Source organism: Helianthus annuus, chromosome 1, assembly GCF_002127325.2.
Source record: "Helianthus annuus cultivar XRQ/B chromosome 1, HanXRQr2.0-SUNRISE, whole genome shotgun sequence".
NCBI lineage: Eukaryota > Viridiplantae > Streptophyta > Magnoliopsida > Asterales > Asteraceae > Helianthus > Helianthus annuus.
In genome coordinates, this window is record NC_035433.2 from 82946558 (window position 1) to 82973623 (window position 27066).

At 39.2% G+C, this 27066-nt stretch overlaps 1 protein-coding gene across 1 annotated transcript; it reads left to right on the plus strand.

The window, feature by feature from the left end:
- The first annotated feature begins 20295 nt into the window (after positions 1-20295).
- Positions 20296-26104, plus strand: LOC110920376 (glutamate receptor 1.2). The gene is made up of 5 exons (XM_035987298.1): positions 20296-20575; positions 21819-23089; positions 23326-23635; positions 24919-25304; positions 25701-26104. The coding sequence occupies exons 1-5, from the start codon at positions 20320-20322 to the stop codon at positions 26019-26021; spliced, it is 2544 nt and encodes an 847-aa protein (XP_035843191.1). The 5' UTR covers positions 20296-20319; the 3' UTR covers positions 26022-26104.
- The last annotated feature ends 962 nt before the right edge of the window (positions 26105-27066 follow it).

Consider the following 27066-nt stretch of genomic DNA (forward strand, 5'->3'; position numbering starts at 1 on the left):
CCACATGTCGGCGATGAATCTGACTCATCAAAGTCAGACAAGCCACATTCAGGCAATGAATCTGGTGTGGTAAAGCCAGAAGAGCCATGTGTTGAGGTAAAAGTTGAGAATTCTGATTTAACAATGGATAATGCAAACTTTCCACCATTGTTGAACAAGAATTCGAAATCACCCAAGGACCGTCAGGCTTGGGTGAATCTGTTTAAATAGAAAACCTGACTTGCCGGAGTTCCCAGGTTGGTAAGCGTGGAACATGAATCGGCAAATTTCTTAAAACAATGTGATGATAAAACCCCGAGTTTATGAAATGACACACAAAACTAATTTTCCGGAAAAACCATTTTGATTAAAACAAAGTTAAGTGTTTTGAAATCATAATGGGAAATAGTTTGTTGTCAGGGGGAGTTCTGATTGTTTACGCCAAGTGGATGGAGAATTGAAGCAATTCTCGTCAAGTTGTCATTTTACCTTGTACAGTTTATTGTTTTCAAATTTTCTCAGAAAATCAAAACTGAAATATATTTTAATTTTAGGGGGAGAAAAATTTAAAAAAAAATTAGAAAATTTGAAAATGTCAAAAACATTGAAAAAATCAAAAATTAGTTTTGTTGAGACAAAAGGAAATGATAGTACATCAGTTAGACTATCACAGCATGCTAAAGAAATGAAATGTAAAATGTGATAAACAGTCTCACTAAAAATGTGACGATAGGCTCAGCTAGACTAGTAGATTTGCGATAACGATACAAACTTAAATGAAAAAGCCTAGTTCTAGTGGGAAACATGATTGAAAGCATAGTACTTAGTTTTGTCCTTCTTGATTGTGTGCCTACTCAGTAATCGCTGAATGCCAGAAAGACATAAAACAGGTTAAGTTTGTGATGTGCGGGTGTAAACACGTCATATTATGTATAGTTTGTGTCGGTTTTAAGCGTTGGAGTGTGTTTATTCATAGTAATTTGTGTACTTATTGGTTGTCGGGTTTTACAGGCTTAACAGCGCTTAAATGCTGTACAATGATCATACAAGCTGGAAAACGGGTGTTACAAGGCAATACGGGGCGAGAAAGCAGTTATGCTGGAAACCATGCTCCCTCGCGCCACGCGAGGGAGGCTATGTGATGTGTCGCGTGGCGCGACAGATAGAAGTCAACGATTGGTCAGAATATGCTCCTTCGCGCCACGCGAGGGAGTGACGAGATTCTGTAGCGTGGCGCGAAAGTGTTACAGCGTGGAAACTTGTGTTTTTTAACCTAGTTCGAAGAAAACAGGAGGGGAATCATTACGCAGCCGCCGAGGGACGATTGGGAGCACTTTTGGGCGATTACTTTCCATCATCTTCCATCTTCCAAGCAACTGGTTCATGTTCAATCAATTTCTAACAAATCCTGAAGCAACGATGACCATGATGCGCGGCTAATTCTCTTATAACTTCTACTCGGATGAACTTTTACATTGTTTGGCATTAATTCTTGTTTGCGGATTCGTATAACTGGTACAGCTTGACCACTCGTGTTGGATTCTTGGTAAACGTTTATTGTGTTTGAATTATTTGTCATTTATTAAGCGTATTGGCAACTTCCTTGCGTTGTTAGCGGGTTAGTAAATCGGTGGGTAGTTGATACAATTAAACGGGTTATTAGGTTGCATAGTGAATCTTAAAAACTATCCTTGATAACTAATCAGATTCATTAATTTCGAGGCCATGTCTATGTGGTGTTTTGAATCGGTAAACAGGTTTTGATGTTAAACGGGTAATTGGGATTCCGGGTAGAGGTTATTCTTTCTCGTATTGATTACAACTCTCTTAATTAGTTCCTTAGCTTTTACAATTAAATTCATCAAAACCCCAATCTAGATAATTTAGTTCTTGGTTAAAACGTGACACTGACCACAGATTCCCCGTGGATACGATACCCTACTTACGCTATCTACGTAGCTTATTTAGGTTTTTGATTGACCCTTACGACAGTCATCAAAATGGCGCCGCTGCCGGGGAATTCGTGCGCTTAGTGTTAGTTTAGTAGTAGTCGTTTCTTTTATTGTTTTTGAAAAAATCATAAAAACCCAAAAATATTTCTTTTTGTTTAGTTTTGTCTTGTTCGGTATTACGCTTTGTTTTCTTGTTTACTTGTGTGCAGGTGATCTTTTTGCATGCATACTCGGTTTTCAGGAAGATCTTCTCCGCTCTTGTTTGATCCCGAAATTGAAAAGACCGCACGCCAAAATCTGCTTCTTCGTTCAGCCTTGAAGGGAAAAGCAGTTCAAACCACCATGAATCCTTCAGAAAACCAATCCACCCCACAACAGCAAACACCACAACAAACATCAACTACTGAATTGCCACCAATGCCACCGCCTCCATTTACATCTGAACCACAACAACAGACCACACCCATTGCACCATCATCAAGCACAACCACCCAACCAACCTCTGCTCCAACTGGAGAATTTCATTTTATTGGTGGACCACTTTACTCTCTAGAAAGCCGATTACCACCACAGCCCGATCCCTTACGGACCGTGAATCAACCAAATCTTGTGCCACACCCGAACCGGTCGGGTGCTATGTTTGAGCAAGTGGATAATAGGGCGAGAACAGAGACATGGGATGATGGATATGGAGACGAGGAGTGGGGGATAAATGAGGGGTATATGGGTATCCAGGTGGGTTTCAACATCAGGCACTTAATCGTAATCAGCCGTTGTATCAGCAACAGAGACAGCCACGGGGAGTAGACGCTTATCAGACCCCGCCACAGGTTCATAGGGCACCGATTGCACCTCGCCAAAGACAAAGAGATCCTTGATTTCCGGATCCCAATATTCAAGGAGTTGAAAGCCACTTTAGGCCGCACATTGCTGAGCATGCATCCCCGATAGTGATGCCAGTAGCACCGGGTAATGTGGAACGTTCGTTTGAAGCAAAACCACATATTCTGAACATGCTACCTACCTTTCACGGGAAAGGTACTGAGGAGCCATATTCACACATAGCAGATTTTGAGGCAGTTTGTGGTATGATTGCTGGACACGGTTTCACGCCAGATCAGGTTAAGTTGGTATTGTTTCAGTTTTCATTAAAGGATGCTGCGAGGGATTGGTTTACATCGTTGCCATATGCTAGCATTTATACATGGCAAGAGCTGCAGCAACAAATTTTGGATGAGTACTATACCCCGTAAAGAACTAAAACGGGGAGATTAGCAATTAGAGAGTTCCAGCAACTACCGGGTGAGCTTCTTTACGAGGCTTGGAAACGGTTCAATAAATTGATCAGTAACTGTCCTCACCACGGTATTCAAAGATGGGAGTTGATTACTGCATTCCACGATGGGATTTCAAATGAGGACAGACGGGATATTAAGGCTATTACTGGAGGTACCTTTTTGAAAAATCATGTGGATGTAGATTGGGATTACTTGGATATTGTTGCAGCAGATTCAAAGAGGCAAGCACAGTCGGATAGGAATAAAAAGTATCCAATTGTGGCACCATCAAGTGCGGGAGCTTCTAATGCAAGGGTTGCTCAGCTAGAGAGAGAAAAGGAGGCATTGGAACGCCAGTTAGCGAAATTTCGAGGTTTGGGCGAATGGGATGCAGTGCATGCGGCGCAAACCTTTCCGGTTTGTGATTCATGTGGAGATTTGGGACATACGTTGGATGCATGCCCGGGTCAGTTTGTAGCGGCTGAGGAGGACGTGAACATGGTTTATGGAGAGCAAAGGAATTATGATATGAATTCAAACACATATCATCCAGGTTTGCGTAATCATCCAAACTTTCGGTACAGTAACACTAATCAATTGAATCCTCATTTTCAGGTACCGAATCAAGGAAGCCAGCCGTATCAGAACCGTCAATCGAATTATAATCAGAATTACCCTCAAGGAAATTACAACAAGGGTAACCAAAGAAGTTATCAGCAACAACAGGAGCAGGGCAAGGCAAATACTTCAAACGAGGAGGTTTCCAATCGGGAGATTATGGAAATGTTGAAGCAAATGAAAAAAGACCAAGAAGTGCAAGCTAAATCTCATCAAGCATTGGAAAAGCAAGTCGCCCAACTGGCGACCGAGATGGCACAAGGGAGAAATGATTCGAGTCGATTGCCTAGTGATACCAAGAAGAATCCACAGCATCAAGGGAGTTCGTCTAACGCCAGAATTAATCAGGTAAGTATTCTTCGTTCTGGGAAAGTTTATGATAATCAGGTTGGGACTCCTCCACAGTTGGTTGAAGGTGTTGTGGAGGAAGTTGATGAGGAAAACGAGTCCGATGCGGAGCCGGGACCTATTAGCCCTAAAAAGAATAAAAAAGAAAATCTCGAAAATAATAGGGTGATAGATACTGAACCGGGTGACAAAAAGGAGAAGGGTATGGAGGGTAATACCGTACCATTTCCTAAGGCTTTAATTAATCCCGAAACAAAAGTTGTTAATAAACGGGGCCCATAACAGGATGAGATGTGGGAAGTTTTTAAACAGGTGAAAATTAATCTCCCGTTATTAGACGCAATCAAGCAGGTTCCGGCATATGCAAAATATTTGAAAGAGCTTTGCACCCAAAAACGGCACAACAAATTTCCGAAAAAGATAGCTTTGACTGAAAAAGTTAGTGCCGTTTTGTCGGGTGATCTTCCACCAAAGCTCCGAGATCCAGGTGCTCCTCTAATCCCCATTCAAGTGGGTGAATTTAAGATGAGTCGAGCCTTGCTGGATTTGGGAGCAAGTGTCAGCATCTTACCGGGAAGTTTATACCATCAATACGACTTCGGACCATTGAAACAAGCCGACACCACCGTGGTGTTGGCCGACTTGACGTTAAAACTACCCCGGGGGATCTTACGTGATGTCATTGTCAAAGTTGACGAGTTTTATTACCCGGTTGACTTTTTGGTTTTAGACTACGTGCAAATTGAAAATACTAAACAACCTAATGTCATACTTGGTAGACCATTTTTACCAACCGCTAATGCACTAATCGATTGTAGAAATGGTACGGTTGACATCACGTTTGGAAATCGTAAGGTCCGATTAAATGCTTTTGCCCGTGCATCTGATTCTCTAGTCAATGATGAATGCTTCATGGCGGACATTATTGACGGGTGTTATCCTCACGAAAGTGGGGAATGCATTATAGAGACGTGTTTTGTTTGTGACAGGGATTTGGCAGAAATAGAGGTGGAATTGGAATACGCGGAAGAAGAGTTGGAGGTGATGGCTGTTAAGGAATTGAAGCCGACTTGGACACATCAAGTCGAGAATTTACCGGATCATATTGACACTCAATTGAAGCCATCACTTGAGTCACCTCCACAAGTCGAGTTAAAGACATTGCCAAAGCATTTGAAGTATGCTTTTGTGGGCGACAACAACACCCTACCGGTAATTATCGCTTCCAATTTATCACCTGAACAAGAAAAAGCTTTAATGGAAGTGTTAATAGCCAACCGGGCCGCAATTGGGTGGACAATCGCTGATCTCAAGGGGATTAGTCCATCCATTGTTATGCATAAGATCATCACTGAGGAGGAAGCAAAACCGGCTCGAGATGCTCAACGAAGACTGAACCCAAACATGTGGGAAATTGTGAAAAAGGAAGTCTTAAAGTGGTTGGATGCAGGGATCATCTATCCCATATCGGACAGTACTTGGGTGAGTCCGACACAGACGGTGCCTAAAAAGGCGGGCATCTAGATTGTTACAGGTGAAGACGGTAAGGAAGTGGCCACCCGGCCGGTAACCGGGTGGAGAATTTGCATAGATTATAGAAAGTTGAATGCTGCAACTTCAAAGGATCACTTCCCACTTCCTTTTATTGATCAGATTGTGGAAAAGCTCGCAGGTCAGAAATTTTACTGTTTTCTTGATGGTTATTCAGGCTATAATCAGATTGCTATTCATCCTGATGATCAACAAAAGACTACGTTTACCTGTCCTTACGGTACTTTTGCGTTTAGGCGAATGCCGTTTGGACTGTGTAATGCCCCGGCCACCTTCCAAAGGTGTATGATGAGTATCTTTTCAGATATGGTTGGGGAGTCCTTGGAAATTTTTATGGATGATTTTTCAATCTTTGGCACATCTTTTGAGGCCTGTTTGGAACAATTATCACGAGTGCTAAAAAGATGTGTTGAAACAAACCTGGTATTAAGTTGGGAAAAGAGCCATTTTATGGTTCAGAAAGGCATCGTGTTGGGACACGTTGTCTCGAGTAAGGGGATTGAAGTGGACCACGCCAAAATTCAAGTAATTTCAACCTTACCACCACCCACAAGTGTCAAAGGCGTCCGTTCCTTTCTTGGACACGCCGGTTTTTACAGACGGTTCATTAAAAACTTTTCAGTTATCACTAAACCGTTGTGTAATCTTTTGTTAAAAGATGCCCCATTTGTTTTTGACAAGCATTGTAAAAGATCTTTTGAGACACTAAAACAAAAGTTAGTTGAAGCACCCATCCTACAATCCCCTGATTGGTCACTTCCCTTTGAAATAATGTGCGATGCTAGTGACTATGCAGTAGGTGCAGTTTTGGGACAGAGAGTTGACAAGAAACCGGTGGCAATCTATTATGCGAGCAAGACTCTCGCGGATGCTCAGTTGAATTACACAACCACGGAAAAGGAGCTGCTTGCTGTTGTCTATGCTTTAGACAAGTTTAGACCTTATATTTGTGGTAGTAAAGTAATTGTGTTTTCTGATCACTCTGCAATTAGGTATCTTATGGAGAAAAAAGACGCAAAGCCAAGGCTTATCAGATGGATCCTTTTATTGCAAGAATTCGATTTGGAAATACGAGATAAGAAGGGAAGCGAAAACGTGGTGGCAGACCATCTGTCACGAGTGGTGAATGAGATTGAAGGACCTGAACATGACATTCTAGAAACTTTTCCAGATGAGCATTTACTTACTATTGATACTCAACCATGGTTTGCTAACTTTGCTAATTATGCTCATTCAGGTATCATTCCGGACCATTGGTCGAGATCTAGGAAGGCGCACTTTCTTTCACAAGCAAAGCAGTATATATGGGATGAACCGGATCTGTTTAAAGTTGGAGCTGACCAGATTATCCGGAAGTGTGTTGAGGATGAAGAAATTCCATCAGTTCTGTCATTGGTGCACGAGCCCGCATGTGGTGGACATTTCAGTGGACAGAAAACGGCACGAAAAGTGCTATCGTGTGGGCTATATTGGCCTACGGTCTTTAGGGATTCGTTTGAATACGCTAAGAATTGTTTACGATGTCAACAGATGGGTAGCATTTCGAAACGGGATGAGATGCCCATGCAGCCAATCCTCGTTGTCGATATCTTCGACGTATGGGGAATTGACTTTATGGGCCCATTCCCGAATTCGTTTGGAAATCTTTACATCTTGGTGTGTTAGGTCCAAAAGTTTTATGCTTTATCTTTGTTACGTTTATTTGGTTTAGATTAGTTTTGGGCTTGGGCTTAGGCCATGTGGGCCAATGGGTAGTGGCTTCTATATATAGTCCTTATTAGAATATTGTAGTGAGAGCTTTCCCATTCTTGTAATGAGGTAGCCCCAATAGAGAACCTTGTACCCGACAATCCTATGGGTTGTGTTCAAGGTTCTCGAAGATCGTACCAGACGGTTCGTTGAAATCGTGTGCGATCTAATCAGCGACACTACGTTATTCAATAATATTTTCTTTTGTTCTTGTCGGTTTGATCTTACTTTCCGCATTCGATCGAATCGTTGAGTGATATCACGGGTTATTCGGGACCTACAAGTGGTATCAGAGCCATTGAAGTCTTTCAAAGGCTCGGTTTTGGATATCACACGAAGAACAAGAAGATATTTTGCAAAGTGAAACAAATTCTCCGGTTCACTTTGAGTTTCGGAGACGTAAAACGGAGAACAGATCTATATGTTATGAGTTGTTTCAGATCTGGGAATATGTTCTTCATTATTTTGTCAAGAAAACACATAGTTGTGTGTTTTTGTTGAGGTGAGAAAGAGAAGCATGGTAGGGGAAGGATGATACGGAAGAAGTGACAGTCGTAGGGTTTTGGGCGGCGGTTGGACAACGGAGTGGTGGATTGCGGCTAAAGTGGTGGTGAAGGTCGGAGACGATTACCCTTACAGAGGTCCGATGAGGATGTACAGTGGTCTTCAGTGAGAACGGAGGTGGCTATACGTTGAGCCGGAAGGTGTCGGAGGTGAGAAGAGGACGCCGGAGAAGAACAACGACGAAGGTTGCAGGTTCGTTGGTCGCCGGATTGTTTTGAAGAAGATGATCGGAGTTCGGTGATGGTTCGATGATCGGAGATGTTAAACCGGAGACGAAGAATGAAGGTTGCAGGTGACCGGAGAGTGATTAACATCGCTGTATTGTTGCTTGCTGATCTTTTTCGAGTCCAGCGATAGTGAACGAAAAAGACGACGAGAAGATGATGAATGTTGAATGTTTGAAGATTATGATGACAGTTTGATAATCTCGGATAAAGAACATTAATGATGTGACGCTTGAAGTCTGAAATGATTTTTATGAATTTTTAATTTGATGATGTTTGTTGATGTTGTCGGCTGCTGTTAATGATGATCTCAGATACGGTGTTCGTCGGAGAAAGACCAAAAAGGTTGCTGATGTCATTGATGATGTCAGCGTGAGGCAAAAGGAATGTTCTCTGGCAGCCGCACATGATGTCAATTCAGAATTCAAAAATCCCTAATTGCTGGGAGCCATTGGATGAGAATGTTGATCAACGGTCAGAGATTGAGTCCTAGTGTGGAGCCGAATGAAAACTTAAAATGGAAGAAGTCCAGTTGTTGTTGATCCAAGTAATGTGAGCCCAACAGTTTTGAGCCCAGGTTAGTGTAGTACTGGATCACCTAATGCAAGCCCATATGTGGTAATGTCAATAGGCCAGCTGGTCAAGCTAAGGCCCAAAATGTTTTTTTTTTGGGTCTGTATTGAATCTGAAATCCGAGATAACACTTCATTTCGGATTATCACCTTCATCCGATATGCACCTTTCATTTGATCAGACGTCATCCGCAATCCATCCGAGATCAAAAATTTTCTTTCATCCGAGATACATTGATGGGCTCGTTTTCTGCTGGGCCTAAAAAGGAGAAGACCCAAGACTAGAGATCGTCTAAAACCGTAATAAAGAGAGCATAAAACTAGTGGGAGATTGTTAGGTCCAAAAGTTTTATGCTTTATCTTTATTACGTTTATTTGGTTTAGATTAGTTTTGGGCTTGGGCTTAGGCCATGTGGGCCAATGGGTAGTGGCTTCTATATATAGTCCTTATTAGAATATTGTAGTGAGAGCTTTCCCATTCTTGTAATGAGGTAGCCCCAATAGAGAACCTTGTACCCGACAATCCTACGGGTTGTGTGCAAGGTTCTCGAAGATCGTACCAGACGGTTCGTTGAAATCGTGTGCGATCTAATCAGCGACACTACGTTATTCAATAATATTTTCTTTTGTTCTTGTCGGTTTGATCTTACTTTCCGCATTCGATCGAATCGTTGAGTGATATCACGGGTTATTCGGGACCTACATGGTGGCAGTGGATTATGTGTCCAAATGGGTTGAGGCCATTGCCACCAAGACTAATGACCATAAGGTTGTTTGCAGATTCGTTCAATCGAACATTTTTTCGAGATTTGGTGTCCCTCGTGTGATCATAAGTGATGGGAGGTCTCATTTCAAAAATTTCAACTTTGGCAAACTCCTTAAGAGATATGGTGTTGATCATCGAATTGCCACTCTGTATCATCCTCAAACGAGTGGGCAAGTCGAAGTTTCTAATCGACAAATTAAAGAAATTTTACAAAATACTGTGCGAGCCGACCGCAAGGATTGGTCCAATAAATTGGACGATGCTTTGTGGGCGTATCGTACAGCGTACAAAACACCGATTGGAACAACACCGTATCGATTGGTCTATGGAAAAGGATGTCACTTACCGGTAGAAATTGCACATCGTGCATTTTGGGCAGTTAAACAGATTAACATTGATTATGATACTGCAGGTAAGGAGCAACAATTGACATTGGGTGAATTGGAAGAGATACGGAATGAGGCTTACGATTGTGCTGCTGCATACAAAGATAAGATGAAAAAAGTGCACTACGCGAAGATTAAGCCGAAAGTGTTTGAAGTTGGCCAGCTTGTTTGGTTATACAATTCCAGGTTGAAACTGTTCCCTGGAAAGCTGAAGAGTAAGTGGACAGGGCCTTATCGTGTGACGAAGGTCGGAAAACACGGTGATTTTGAGATTGAGGACTTTGATGATCATATCCGCCAGATGGTGAACGGCCACAGACTGAAGCCGTACTTCAATGCTCGAGAAATTAACGGTCCTGGGAAGAACGTGGAGGTGCTATACATGAGCACAGTCCGCGAGTATGTTGAGTAATCGCACAGGTACGATCTGGCTGAAGATCTAAAACTTAGCGCTCTTAGGAGGTAGCCTAAGGCTCATTTGTAATTATTTTTCTTGCTTTCGTAGTTAGTTAGACTGTTTTTAGTGAGTTTTCGAGTATAACCGTGCCGTTAATCAAGTGTGGGGACGCTCGGGTGGTTTGGTTAAGCTTCAGTGCAGTTGAGGGCAACGCACACTCGTTTGGGGGGTAGGACAAGGTGATTTTCAAAGAGATTTTATGATCACATAAAAATTACGGCCGGAAAATCAGTTTTGGGAGCATTTTTGCACAATTTTCGGTTATTTTCGGTATGTTTTCGGAGTATTTCAGGATATGAGATGATTCGGAAAAAGAAAACTATCAGAAAAGGAGCCCCAGGTACGTTTCTATTGCTAAATCTTCATAAAAATTCGTTTGGAGGTGAAGGAAAGGAAAACAAGAAAAATTAAAAAAAATTTCTAAGGCATGGAAGCCATGAAAAAGAATGCACTCACTGGAAACCGTTCTTTTTCGCGCCACGCGAGAGAAGAACATCTCCTGGCGCGCCACGCGACGGTCCGTACTTCCGGCCCCAATTTTCTTAACCTAAAAATTAGTCATTAACCCTTCTTATCTCGTTTCACCGTTTCCTCTCACCTTTCCCCCCTTTAACTTCCGGGTACCCTTTTCACTCTTGAAGCCGGCCGACTACCATACCCAAATTCCATCATCATCATCACTCGTCCCCCTAACCCTTTCATCACCACCTCCGATTAAACCTCACCCACCAGGCCGACCACCAAGCGACACCCCCCTCGTGCGATTACTCACCTGTATTCACTTCCGATCACCGCAAGCCTCATAATTTCTTCTAATTTCCCGCCAGGTATGAAGTTTTGATTTTTAATGTTTTATGCAACGTTTGCATCATGTGTGATTGAAATCTTTGAGATTATGTGATGAAGATTATGTGAAAAAGGTAAGGTTGAACACATAGATAGGTCATTAACTTTGATTTAAGGCTGCAGATTATGAGAGTTATTGGGTCTGCTGTGATGTTGTTGAAATTGCTAGGAAGTTCGTGTTTGAGTTGATAGATACAGTGATTTGGTTTGATTATGAAATTGTGATAAAGGGAAGTAGGATGTGTTTTGCTGGTAGTGTCGGGATGAGCAGATTTAGGAGGTAGAGAGTTAAGTTGAGTTGCTTGATAGTATTCAGATATTGCCGCTTAGTGTATTAAGTTAACCATAAATTGCGAAGGGTTGTGTATGATATAAAGAAGCGAGTTTAGAAAGTGAGTCAGATGTGTTTAGCGAGTATTCGACAAAGTGTTTAAGATAGGAATGAGATATGGAGCGATATTTGGCGTATAGGCATTGGTTTGGGAAGTAAATTGTGTAGGAAAGGTAATTAAGGCGGTGCTCTATTTGGTGCATGTTTAGTAAGTGCTAATATCAGTGAGTGGATAGGGCGATGAGTAGTGTCGAGGCAAGTAAGTGAGCGCGGAGTCAGGCTAGGTGGTTTCGTTGGGGCATAGCGTGTATACATGTATATTAATATATATGAAAAAAAAAGCTGAAAAGTTATAAAAAGTGTTCTACACTGTTCAAAACACTAGTTATGAATTGTAATTCGAGTCAATTGGTCGATTCGTTTGTCCTCAAACTCCATACGAACGAATTGACCAATTTACATGATACTCCGACTTGCATCATAATGTCATCACTATTGTTTGTTATTGACTTCGTAACCGCGAATGAAATGCTATACGGTTACGAATGTCACCGGCATTAGACTAACTTAAATCTTTGCATGCTTTCAGGATGTCGGACGAAGGTGCATCAAGCGCAGGAGGAAAACGCAAGCGCAAAGCAACGAAAAAGAGTCAACCGGTCCAATATAGGATGCTTGAGGAGCGTCCGGAACCCAATGTCGTGGCAGTGCCTCTTGATCAGCGGGAGTTGCGCAATCACACACTGTTACAGTTTATGTTGGGCACCGACGAATATGAGAGATGCGAAAAGTTTTTGGAAATGGAGTTATTTCAGCACAGGACCGTGAATTGGGGAATGATTGATGCTATGGATCAGCGGGAGAGATTGGAAGGGTTGTTAGGACGTAGATGGTTAGAGGCGATACGGTGCGCAGAGCCACAGTATGCAGAACTCACTGTTGAGTTTCATTCTACTTTTAAGTACTCGCCTGAGTGGTTCATGCAACCATATACAGTTAAGTTTATGTTGGGGCGTCAACCGTTTAGAATGAGTGTTCCCCAGTTCGCAGAGGCGATTGGGTTGTACACCAGGGAGGAGTCAAGCGTAGTGGATTTTAGGAGGTCGTTACGGGGAGTTACAGTTAATCGAGAGGATTATCATGTGATGGAAGCAGAGTTATCTGAGTTTTGGCTGACGATAGCGGACTCAGAATGGTCTACACGTGCGGTGGCATCTTCGATTCGGGACCCGTTTGTCAGATATATTCATAGGATCATCGCGTGCACAGTCATGGGTAGGAAGGGTGGAGAAGATAAGGTGAGTCAGAATGATCTGTTCTGTTTGTATTTCATTATGAATAGGAAAGAAGTGAATTTGGCGACAGTGATGTTGGCATCATTCGCACGGGGTCGTCGAAAGGGTGGTCAAGCCAGGTTGCCATTGGGTACTTATGTGACTAGGTTGGCAAGGCATTTGGGGGTTACTGATATATATGAGGAGCGTTTGTTGACTCCTGGTCCAGTTACAGCCGAGTTTGGGATTGAAGAACTGCGTCGAGCGCAGATGATTTGTTTGGACGAGCCGCTTCGTTGGGAGGCGGTAAAGCAGGGTCCTCCTCATAGACAGAGAGTGCGTCTGCAGTCCGAGCGTCCTCCGTCTGCGCATCCTCGTGCGCAACGTCAGGTACGTGCGCCTGCATCAGCACCAGTGACACTGGAGTCGTTGAGGGATATGTTGCTGGTTCAAAATGACGTATTGAGATACATTATGGAGCGTCAGCACATAGAGGTGCCGGATTGGTTTCTACCACCACAGCAGGCTGCTGGGGGTGATGAGGAGTCTGGAGGGGATGACGAGTAGATGGTTCTAGCAGTATCAGCGCCGGTGATTTTGGTTATCTTTTGTATTTTTCCCACTTATTTTGTTTTTAGCTGATGATGGTCTGTACTTAACTTGATATTTGACACATTTGGGGAAAATTGTAAGGGTTAACCGGTTGGGCTGATATATATATATATATATATATATATATATATTATGCTATGATTATGTTTGGTGATGTTGCTAGAATTAGTAATGGGTCGTATTTGGCTGGGGACTGTGGTTGGAGTACTAGTGCGTTTTGGAAGGCATGGAACTAGACAGATGCAGAGCGGCAAGGAAATCAGGGGAGTCTGTTCCATTTGTTGTTGTTGTATTTTTATTTCTATTTTTATTTTCAGTTGTTTGAGTCGTAGTTTCCTGCCTCATTGAGGACAATGAAGGAAATAAGTGTGGGGAGGGGGAAACTAGCGTTTAGTTTAGGTGTCGTGTCATTGTAGTTCAGTCATAGTTAAAAAAAAAGAAAATAGAAAATGTCCCGTAAAGGTATTCGCATAAAATGGAAAATGATAGGTGTAATTAAATCAGTGGCTTTTCGATTACTATATATATGAGATAATAAATAGTCGGTCACACGTCTAATTTAGGATATGTGGGTAGGCCCAGCCGGTTGAAAGGTTCCTTAGGCTTGATATAAAATAACTTAAAATAGGAGTCTTGTGGGTTCCCGCCTTAGGAGCTATGGTGAAACTGAAACTGTGGAAGGTATAAGAGGTACGTCATAAGTAAGAAACTTATAAGTTTCTCCGATTAAACTGGCACACCTGTTTCTTTTTGTGAAAACAAATCCGAAACAGTGTGGCGCCCGAAAAGAAAAAAAATCATTCCATCCATCCATTCACCTGAGCACATGTAAAAAAAAAAAAAAAAAAAAAAAAAAAAAAAAAAAAAAAAAAAAAAAAAAACGTGAAGTTTATGGCATTAACCATGGGGATGGTGACTCGTGTGGCGTATGTCCGCTAAACTGATCGTATACAAAAGCATGTAAGCTCGCAATATCATCCATTCTTCCATCATAAAGTTTAATCGGACTAACATAAGAGTTTTTTATATAAGACGGTAGATTTATTTTAATCTCATAAGCTTGAAACGGGAATAGGTGGAGTCGTAGTCTTTTGAGTGTGGGATCCATAGATGACTATACACTACTTGAACTTAATGGATCGAAAATAAGGGCTTGGAAACCAGCGGTTGGGTTTAAGTGGACAGTATATTCACAATCGTGGTTAACGTGTGATTAGATTCATTTTAATAAAATAATTGAATATATTGAAAGCCATTTGTTTTAGTTGTGATTCCATTGCGAATAATTTTTTCGGGGACGAAAAAAGATAAGTGTGGGGATGTGATGTGCGGGTGTAAACACGTCATATTATGTATAGTTTGTGTCGGTTTTAAGCGTTGGAGTGTGTTTATTCATAGTAATTTGTGTACTTATTGGTTGTCGGGTTTTTCAGGCTTAACAGCGCTTAAATGCAGTACAATGATCATACAAGCTGGAAAACGGGTGTTACAAGGCAATACGGAGCGAGAAAGCAGTTATGTTGGAAACCATGCTCCCTCGCGCCACGCGAGGGAGGCTATGTGATGTGTCGCGTGGCGCGACAGATAGAAGTCAACGATTGGTCAGAATATGCTCCTTCGCGCCACGCGAGGGAGTGACGAGATTCTGTAGCGTGGCGCGAAAGTGTTACAGCGTGGAAACTTGTGTTTTTTAACCTAGTTCGAAGAAAACAGGAGGGGAATCATTACGCAGCCGCCGACGGACGATTGGGAGCACTTTTGGGCGATTACTTTCCATCATCTTCCATCTTCCAAGCAACTGGTTCATGTTCAATCAATTTCTAACAAATCCTGAAGCAACGATGACCATGATGCGCGGCTAATTCTCTTATAACTTCTACTCGGATGAACTTTTACATTGTTTGGCATTAATTCTTGTTTGCGGATTCGTATAACTGGTACAGCTTGACCACTCGTGTTGGATTCTTGGTAAACGTTTATTGTGTTTGAATTATTTGTCATTTATTAAGCGTATTGGCAACTTCCTTGCGTTGTTAGCGAGTTAGTAAATCGGTGGGTAGTTGATACAATTAAACGGGTTATTAGGTTGCATAGTGAATCTTAAAAACTATCCTTGATAACTAATCAGATTCATTAATTCCGAGGCCATGTCTATGTGGTGTTTTGAATCGGTAAATAGGTTTTGATGTTAAACGGGTAATTGGGATTCCGGGTAGAGGTTATTCTTTCTCGTATTGATTACAACTCTCTTAATTAGTTCCTTAGCTTTTACAATTAAATTCATCAAAACCCCAATCTAGATAATTTAGTTCTTAGTTAAAACGTGACACTGACCACAGATTCCCCATGGATACGATACCCTACTTACGCTATCTACGTAGCTTATTTAGGTTTTTGATTGACCCTTACGACAGTCATCAGTTTGTGAACTTTCACTACTTTGCTGAAAAATCGCTGTGATTGTGCATTTCATTTTGCAAAGACTTAAACTTGTTTGAATTTCTTTATTTTGTTTAAGCATTGGACATCCTCTGCGTATACGTGAGTATCGACCTGGATGTTATTGCCTAAACGTTCTGCTTTATTTTCTTTGGTGTTTCGTTTAAGCTTTGGATCACCTTTGCGTATACGGGAGTATCGACCTGGTGGTTAAAGCCTAAACAACTTCAACTTGTTTTTTATTTCTTATTTTGTTTAAACATTGGACTTTCTCTGCGTATACGGAAGTATCGACCTGATTGTTAATGTTTAAACATTCTGCTTTGTTTTCGCACATATCACAGTTGATGAAAGTTTAAAGGCATTACTTGAGTTAGTGTATTGCATGATGAGGGGATATGCTGAGATCGTGGGGTCCATAAGAACTTAGTGCAAAATTAATATACCTTAACGTATCGGTAAGTATTTTCGAAAGTTTTTAGTTTGAGTTTAAGAGGACAATTATATCGTCAATCAACGTGAATCGTTTAGAACTTAATATGTTTAAAGCTTAACGGTGCTAGTGATTTGTCTCAAAACTGATATGATCCTCTTTCACAAACTCACAAAAATATGTTTGTATATATTTCATTTCTGCATTTAAATTTCTGTTATTGCATTTATGTTTCATATTTTTTGAAAAATCCAAAAAGATTTTCGACAACTGATGTTGAAAAGTTGATATTCAAAATTTCAAAGGCTAAACATGATGAACAGATGGTTTGGTTAATTGATTTAAAATGTTTTAGATGATTCATTAAGTTGAATCAGATTTAGAAATGCTTCAAAGTTTGATAAGTTTTAAATGTGAAAATTCTCGAATGTCTAGTTGATTCATTAACTTGAATCACAACATGGTTTGTTGTAATAAGGTGTTTGAGCTGAACAGGGATAAAGCCAGGATTCGGTTTAAAGGCAAAATCTAATTTCAAGACAGCATACCCAGCATGATGATAGGGAGTCTAACGAACAAATTCCAGACAGCGATTCTAGCATGATGAGAGGAAGAGTCTGATGAAATTAGAGTAAAAGAGAGATCCTGGAACATCATCTATGCAGACCGATCAAGATTGAAGAGTTGACATGTTGAAGACTCTCACTGAAGATTCCGTCAACATTCAAGGGGGAGTCTGTTGGTGCAGTTGCCTGTCGACTACATCTTCGTTCGAGTCTTAGATAGACAGAGAGAAGCCCAGAGACTGATCAAGACTGAAGAAGTGAAGACATGTATTTGTCAAAGACTCGATGGACGACTCGTCAACATCTGAGGGGGAGTCTGTTGGTGCACTACATCTGTCGATTTCGTCTTGGATCGAGTCTTAGATTGCATTGTATAGATTAGGGCACATTATACGAGAAAATAGGAGAATGTATGTGTCTTAGATGTTGATTTCGCTCATAGGGTATTAGGTAGTGGTTTCGCTTATAAGGTCATGAGCTGATTTCGCTCATGTGGACATGTGGTCCTTGGAGCGAAATCATCAACACTATATATAGTGTTCAAGAGCGAAATCAGGTGAGTTGTTGTACGATTTCCATACCGAAGTGCTGCCGGTGTGAAGACTGCTTGTATTTGTGATTTTATCAATACAATCAGTAGTTAATAGTGAAATCAAGCTAAACAAAGACTGAATCAATGAATTCCGCCTCTGATTCAGTCTGAGCACTCTTCTGATCGACTCGTCAGGTCGTCTCGCGATCCTACAGATTTCGACTCACAAACTTACATACACATTTGCACATATTAATTATATTAAACATTTTCACATAACTACCATATAATAAATCAGTAAATTTTCAAATAATCCTTGTTTACTAAATCCCACAGTTACAAAGAAACGTTCACGAAAACCCGAAGTGTCACATCATAAACGTCAACATGCACCTATGTATATATACGTAACAACCAGGAATCATCAACGGGTACCAAGATATTTCTAAAATATCCATCATTTAATTTGATTGAGTGTGTTCTTCATTCATCTTTGAATGTGTTTGTATATTACGTTTGATTGTGAGTCTTAGTGTGACTTATCCACCACAACCAAGTGGTATGAGAGCCAGATTCGAGATATAGAAATCAAGTAGAAGAATAAACAATATATCCAGAATGTTTCCATGCCAACATTGTTAGGAAGAGAAATGCAAATGATCATCGAGAAGGGCAAGATTGAACCAAAAGCAGTGTTACCACTGTAGTTGTCACACCCTCAGTTTCCACATGCGGGGTACTATCGCGAGGCATGTGACTGACCAGGATCAAGCCACCAATCATATTGAACAAACATACAATTAAAATAGTTTAACAAAACCAATACGACCAGTGACTCGGGAGCTTGCTACGGGGGTTGTAGTGGTTGCATGAACCCATGTTCGGTTTCTCATTAATAACTATGAACTTTAAACCTTTATTTGAACTGTTTGACTTATGCTTCCGCTGTTACTTTTAAACAATAAGACTTTGGACTTGGACTTTATGAGTCACTGATCGTATTGGTTTTGTAAAACTTTTTTAATTGTATGTTTGTTCAATATGATTGGTGGCTTGATCTTGGTCAGTCACATGCCTCGCGGTAGTACTCCGCATGTGGAAATTGAGGGTGTGACAGATTGGTATCACAGCCATTGGTTATAGTGAACTCGGTTTTAAAAAGAAATGTATTTTTGAGAAAAACCAGACTATAACCCGCTTTGTACTCAGCGACTCGCAACGACACTACACTTCAAGTGCAAGGTTCAACACTTTAGACTTTGTAGCTCGGGCATGTGTTTACTTGTTGCTTATTTGGAGCATATTTGATGATATATGTACTATATATATATATATACATATATACATATATATATATATATATCTATATATATATATATATGTATATATATATGTATATGTACATATATGTATATGTACTTGTGTGCAATGGTCAATCCTCCTTCTACTTATTTCTTATGACAGTCATTCTAATACTGTGTTTTCTGGATATGAAGACAATGAGCGGACACGAAAGAGGCAACGTTAACATGACTCAGGATCAGCTGACGAACCTGATAAACACCGTGGCTGCGGCTTTGGCAACCCATCTCGGAAGTAAACATGTCATTCTAGGATGTTTAGATCCTACTCTCGTATCATCTTATCATTCTTAAATCAGTTCGCTTTGTTTTACGTGACAGGTCAACCTGCACCCGCTCAACCACGTGTTTGCACATTCAAAACGTTTATGGACTGCAAACCTCTCACTTTCAATGGCACTGAAGGAGCCATAGGCCTTCTACACTGGATCGAGAAGGTCGAATCTGTATTCATTGTATGTATAATTGTTTAACTAATATTAAAATTATTTAACGTTCTTGGGTTTAAGTCTCACAGACAGCAGGATTAAAAGAAATTTGCAGTTCAAAAAAATTATTAGAATTTTGTACTTATTAACAAAATATAATACAACAAAAACACTTAACAAGATCAGAGGACCACAAAAAAGAAAAGAATGATACCTCTCTTGCATCTTTTGTCACTTGTCAAATCTCTACGCTACTTGATAAACCCGGCCAGGTAGAGGAGGGTGCTAACCAGAGTCAAATAATAAATTTAGCCCGACCCGTTTGACAATTTATATTTTCTAAGTTAAAAATATAATTCCTTTACTAATGGGGTGGTGGTCCGTTAGCAAAGGCAAAGTCTTTAAACACATTGGGAGGGTGGTCTTAGGTTCAAGTCCCACAGACATCAGGGAACAAAAGAAATTTGCCGTTCAAAAAAAATATAATTCCTTTTATGCAAATTCATTTAAAACACAACTCATTTCTGAAAATGTCTAACCAGTAATGCAAATGTCATAGTCTGTACTCATGCTGCGATAGTTCTTCAAATATTAGTTTATTGGTAAGATTAAGTCAAGCTAGTTTAGGATAATATTTTAATACCAAGTTGTGATTTTTCCTTATAGTTAATGAACATTATTGTTTCTTGCCCGAATGAGATTCTCATCCATTTTCTTAAACAAGACTAAATATATAGAGTGAAATTCCATAATCAAGTTGCTAATTCATTTATACTAATTAATACATATTTCTGAGAAGTTTATTTTGCCTTGTACAGTTGCATGTGATCTACTAATTTCCTATTATCATGGTTTCACGTTGTAGAAGTCAATGCTTTGCAAATAAGCGGTCCTATACGTTGTTGAAGTCCGGGTTGTTACTTCAATAATAGGACTAGTTGACTTTTTAAGGTAAACTTTGACTATAATAAAATGGAAGTACGCTGCAGATCAAAAAACAAATTAACAGAAAATGGAGCTCATGAGTTGCAGAAAACATATAATTCTTACATTTATGATGCTCATGAACATAACGTATCAATTACATGGGTTGTCGAATCCATCACATGTAGTCAATATGAGTTCTAGCAGTAAGCATGAGATACCGATAGGGGTCATTGTTGATATGACATCACTGTTTGGACAGATGGTTCATCACAGCATTCGCATGGCAATTTCAGATTTTTACTCTTTGAATGATGAGTGCAAAACGAGGTTAGTTCTACACACAAGGGATTCGAAAGGAAACCCTTTACGCGCTCTATCAGATGGTAAGATTTCTTACACTTCTTACTTTTATTAATTATGCAATTGTTATATAAATGTTCCTGCAATTCTTCGGTACAGTCACCTAGAGATGACATAATTGGTTCAGTACTAACCAGTTATAACCTACGTTTTGCTTGCTACAATCCTATGTAATAGTTCATCTGCTTGCCAAGTCACCTCTAGCACAGAATGCTTGTGAATAAAATGCAATTCATAAATTGTTCCTTAATTTTATTTATACCACCTTCAAGAAAAAGTGACAACTCTAATAGGGGCCACAACAAGTAGTTTTGTACCTATGTAAGACTTTTTTCCCACAATATAAAATTCTACGAATAACTAGTATGTCAAATTTGATTACAAAATTTATGCTATTAAAATACTAATTTAATACTTGGAAGAAAATGATCTTGCACAATTTTATATACTTCAAAAATACACTTTGGAGTTATTTCTTGAAACGATCCAGAAAAGGGTTAGAGCATATGTTTAGAGAAAACCCAAATTAGGAACATTATTGTCATATATCAAAGTTGTTATCTAACTATTACAAATGATTCACCATTTATAGACTATTTTAGTAAGAGGCATTACGTTATGTTTGAATGATGCGTAAACGAGATAGAAAATTGAATTGGAATATCAGTTTCATTCGGTTAAAAGAAATGAAACCGTAAGTCAATAGCTAATTAAGTATTAGTTAGAAGTTTTATTTTTAGGAGTTAAAAGCATGCTTCTTCAGATTTCTTCCATCGAGATTTATACTTGAAATGAAATTAGGTGTTTGATGAAGGTTTGCCGCGTTTGAAGGTGCCGATTATACGTAACCCATCCAACATAAGTTCCGTTCAATCCGTTTTGCAATACTAAGACGTACGGGCCTTATTTATAAATAGTGTTATGGCAAAATACAATTAAACCCAAATAGCTAAACATTGTCTTTAACATAAAAACTAAGAATTAAATTAAACACTTGCAGCCCATTAACAATACAGGATCATGAATTAAGGTTCAATAATTATCCTTTATTTATGTGCCTTTTCCATAAGTGATCATAAATTTATTTGTCAAACACTAGACACATTATTACAACTACACACTATCTTTTGTGGTAGATTTTTCATTGACAATCACTAATTTTTATTATTTGAATATCCCACTACGATTTTTGAAGCAAAGCCAACTAATAGCACCTGAACTCTAGACATGTCTTTATATCTGAGCATGCTCATTTGCACATTACAGCTTTTGATCTTCTAGAAAATCTTAAAGTACAAGCAATCATTGGACTAGAAACACTGCTCCAAGCAAAGCTCTTTAGCATTTTGGGAGAAAAAACCAAAGTACCATTTCTTTCGTTAACCACAAGCCCTCCACTGAACGCAGCTGCTCATCGTTACTTACTTCAAATGACACCAGACGAGACCATCCAGTGGAAGGGTCTAGCAGCCATTGCTGAATCATTTCAATGGACCAATGTCATCCTTGTTCATGAGGACAGTGAATTTGGGAGGGAAAGTGTACCACATATAATTGATTCATTTCAAGATAAAAAAATTCATATATCTTATAAAAGTTCGATTTCTTCATTAGCAACCGATGATCAAATAATTGACGAGCTACGTAAGCTCTCAGATATGCAAGAAAGGGTGTTCGTGATTCACGTCTCTCACTTTTTAGCATTTCGTATTTTGGTATATGCAAAAAGAGTGGGACTGATGAGCCAAGGATATGCTTGGATAGTAACAGATAAGACTATGAACTTCTTCGATCCTATAGACTTAGATGAAGAAGTTCTTGAATCATTTCAAGGAGTTTTAGGTCTGAAATACCTTATCCCATCATCAATTCAACTTCGTAACTTTTCCAGAAGATGGAGAAAAGAATCTCTCCTTAGCAGCCCAAATATCTTCAACATATTGGCTTATGATACAACTTTTGCGGTAGCAACCGCTGTTGAAAGAGCCGAAATTAGACCTTCTAAAGATGGAAAGAAAGTTGGTGCATTGATGGCAATGGATTTCACAAATATCCGAGAATCGGAAAGTGGAAAAATACTATTAAAAGAGTTGCTAAACGTTAGATTCAAGGGATTGAGTGGTGAGTTTCATCTTGTAAACAGCAAATTCATTGCTAAGCCATTGGAAATAGTTAATGTGATCGGAAAAGGTGAGAGAAGAGTTGGGATTTGGACTGAAGACGATGGTGTAAATGGTCTTGAAGGAATAATCTGGCCTGGAGGATCTCTGATCCCTCCAAGACGTTTGATATTGCAAACAAGCAAAAAGCTACGAATTGGTGTTCCTATGTTGGTTGGGTTTGAAGATTTCTTGACTGTAGAACAAAATCCTCTAACCAATGAAACTATTGCCAAAGGGTTCTGCGTAGATGTGTTCAATGCTGCAATTGAAGCATTATCATATGAAGTACCATACGTATTTGTTCCATTTTCTGTCGCGAATAAAAAACCAAATTCAGAAACTTACAATCAACTTATATATGAGGTCTACCTTCAGGTATGATAGGCTTAGGTGTGTTTGTATTTGTGTTAGGAAAATGACTATCATCTAATTGTTGTCACTTGGCGACACAATAATCAATTTTAATGTGTTTGGTAGACAAATCTATTTATGATTTTCTCCAGTTACTTTTCTGTCAAATAGGTTTGAAATAATCAATTTTAAAACGTTACAAGCATATAATTACATATACTTTGAGAGAGAGAATAATTAACTTGTTCTTTGTGATCCAGAACTTTGATGCGGTTGTAGGGGATACCACGATTACTGCCAATAGATCCTTATATGTTGACTTTACAATTCCTTACACTGACTTAGGTGTTGGGACGGTAACAAGAGATGATCAGAATTTGAGAAAAATTTGGTGGTTTTTGGAGCCCCTGGATGCACGTATGTGGATTGCAGCTACTTGCTCTTTTTTCATAATCGGAGCAACAATATGGGTTATTGAATATCCTATAAACCCAACGTTCCAAGGTCCCTGGCAAGATGTAGTTGGTCCTGTCCTCTGGTTCTCTTTCTCTACACTTACCTTTAGCCATAGTAATCTCTCTCTCTTCTATATCTCTCTACACACACACACACACACACACATATATATATATATATGGAATTAATGGATCTTATAAGAACTTGAATAACCCATATAACCCATTTTTAATCATACAAGTTAATTTCTTATTATAAGGGGTGTTTGGATATGGGTTTTAAAAGAATTACTGGGACATGAATGATGAATACATAATGAGTTGTTAAAATGGTGTTATTTACCAATGGACAGTTGGTTTAGCGGTACCAAAAAGTTAGATAAGACTTTGCCTGGTGAGCTTTTAAGTCCCGTGGTTGTGAAGAAAATGTGTAACTTAGGAGTAGAGTTAGAGAGTGTGTGAGTTGTCATTTAAAAGAAAACAAAAATGATGGTGCTATTTGATACGATTATATGGTTATCATGCATGATCATGAGTTTCTAGTGTTCACTAAAGTACTTTTGCATGTGCTTACTTGATTATCTATGGGCTAATAATAGCCTACCTTGAAAAAATAGTATTTTGTTCCAAATGGGAATTGGACCCCATGGCCGGCCCTGGGGGTGGGCGGAGAGGACCACTGGCCAGGGCCTGATATTTCGAGGACACGTTTTTTTATGAAAAAACCTGATATGTATATGTTAAATAGTTTTTTTAATAGGGTACACCCATACAAACACCAACATAGACCCCCTTACAAACTATTCTTATGGTTTAGATTAGTTATTAACTCCTTTGGCATTAGGTTTATACCTTGAGTGAACCCAATACCCAATTTCGTTAAGGCCTAAGGACACATTTTTTCAAGCTCGAACAAGGTACACAAATTCTCAGGGCCGGCCCTGTTGGACCCTCACCAATGACACCATTTGAACACCTTGCTAGCATTAGCATTAGCATTAGGCAGATACATACTTCTATTTAATTCCCAATTGTGATCAAGGGAAATTATGTGGTAGCAAGGTACCTCCCCTTCATGCAAGAGATTGAGGGTTCAAACTCTTCAAGGTGTATGTGTAGAAGTATATAGGCATAGATTATTTTGCTGTTAAAAAGAATTAACCCTCAATAATGAAATGCTAGTAGACAACTTTTAAATATACACTCAAACCTAATTACTAATGTTTCAAGTCCCAATAGTTACTCTAAATGCACATCCAAACACCAGTAAATATTGTTGGCCCTACCAATTAAAAGCAATGTTTCTGCATCTTACAAGAAGGCCATAATCTTGAAACAGACAGTAGAGTAATCTTGGTGCCTCAGCGTACCCTTTAACATTCATCATCTGATTTTCAGAAGCGAAGTTTATGAGTAATTTGTCAAGGCTCTTGGTTATTGTGTGGCTATTCATTGTCCTCATAATGGTTACGTGCTACAACGCTGCTTTGAGTTCTATGTTAACTATTCAGCAAATTCAGTTAACGCGAAGGGGGATTGACATAGGATACCATGCTGGTTCGTTTATTGAAGGAGTCATTGTTAACAACTCAAATTTTAAGGAGCCTTCTCTTCTACCCTACAACTCATTAGCTGAATACGCAAGTGCGTTAGCAGGAGGAAGTAAGAAAGGTGGCGTTGTTGCTATTATGGACGAGTTCCCATATATCAAGTTGTTCTTAGCAAAGTACGGCAGTGCCTACCGTTTGGTCTCTTATGAACCTAGTACAAATGGGTTTGGCTTTGTAAGTCCATTTATTTGCTAATATGTTGATGATATATTCTTAATATCAGGAGGTTTTTGGCTTTGCATTTTGAATTGATTAAAAACAATCATTTACAGACTAATAGCTTCAAAAATGATTACTAGATGTAAAACAAAATTACTAGTTATCCTTTTTTTAACCTTAAATATCATGTATGCTAATTTCTTAAATGATCAGAAATTTTTGGAAATATTGATCAGAAATTTTTGGAAATATTGATCCGTTATTGCTCCAACATATATAGCTATTTTAACTCATCCAAACACCATCTCCTATTCTCCTACAACAAATTTTTAACATCATGTAGGAGTCTGCATATAATCATTTATTTTTGCTCCTCTAGCGAGTCCATTTAATGATACATCATTTATTCAGGTTTTTCCGAAAGGATCACCATTAGTGCCTGATATTTCAAGGGAAATATCAAAACTAAGAGAGGAAGGGGAACTACTGAAGCTGGAAAAGAAATGGTTCAAGAAAGATTCATCTTTTTTACCTGAAGATTCTCAAGCACCAGCGAACCTAACAATTTTAACACTTTACAATTTCCGCGGTTTATTTTATATTGGTGGGGTTATGTTAGCTTTCATGCCTCTCGCATACTTAATTCACTTTGTGTACACATATGCGTTTCTCATCTACCACGTTTTGGTCGCCCCACCTCCATTAGAATTGCAAATGTTGAATTTCCTTTGAGGTTAAAGTCTGTAGCTGCATATGTTGTAATTAAAGGATACTAGAATATTGGAAGGAGAATGGACAAAACATATTCATATCAACATCCGCATTTTATTTTTGTTTCGGTTTTGTAAGAACGCGGTTACATTTTTACACGTCTTAAATAAATCCAAGGTATTTATTTTGCCTTCTTGTCACTAAAATCTATCAACCACAGCATTGCAAGTATATTTAACACTACTAAAAAAATGAGTATCACTGACCATATTGCGAGTATATTTAGAGTTGATCGTCCGACTTAGTAAAAGGAGGTGAAGGATTGAAGATGAGTGTATGGAGATGAGTGTAACATAGGGAGGGATGGAGGTGATAGATGAAGGGATTGTGATGTGGCACCGGCATGATCGAAAGTGAAGAATAGATCAGGCGAGATGGGTGAAAGGTACAACACATAACCTAAATATTATTAGATTAACCAAATCTAATCATCACCTAATAATATATAGTTAAGTTTATAGTTGATTGTCGGATTTAGTATAAACGGAAATACAAATTTGAACTGGTCACACATAGTGAAAATAAAATAAAACTGGTTACGGTTAAAAAATGTTCCAAGTTTCTTTTGACACCATTGTGAAACACTGTAGAGGCATATTATAAAAGGGGAAAGTTGATTACGTGGTGATTTATATCCTAAAATCATGCTACAAAGCATTATACGAATCAATGCATGTAGATTTAATTTGAATCAAAAACTGGTTTTAGATAAAATTAAACATAAATGTTCAAAACACCTGCGTAACGATTCTAGAGTGTTAAATATTTTTATATGTAGAACTATGAATATAAGTAGCAACAGGATTGAAGAGACCGATGATTATAAACATAACTGTATGCAAGTCAGAAAACCACTTTGACCAACTCAAAAGAGATCTGCTTGGACATAGATTGCAAATTTACAACAAAACAAAACAAACCTTGCAAAATATTGGATTGTTGTTTATAAAGGCAACATACATTTTAGCTGCCGTGCAAAAGAAACACCGGTCATGATCTGATTTTG

Bases quoted from the DNA above. Each gene is read 5' to 3' on its own strand.
- LOC110920376 (XM_035987298.1), top strand. From the start codon at position 20,320: ATGATGCTCATGAACATAACGTATCAATTACATGGGTTGTCGAATCCA. The intron at 23,090-23,325 runs GTATGATAGGCT...TTTGTGATCCAG, and splicing joins TATATGAGGTCTACCTTCAG to AACTTTGATGCGGTTGTAGG. The intron at 25,305-25,700 runs GTAAGTCCATTT...TCATTTATTCAG, and splicing joins GTACAAATGGGTTTGGCTTT to GTTTTTCCGAAAGGATCACC.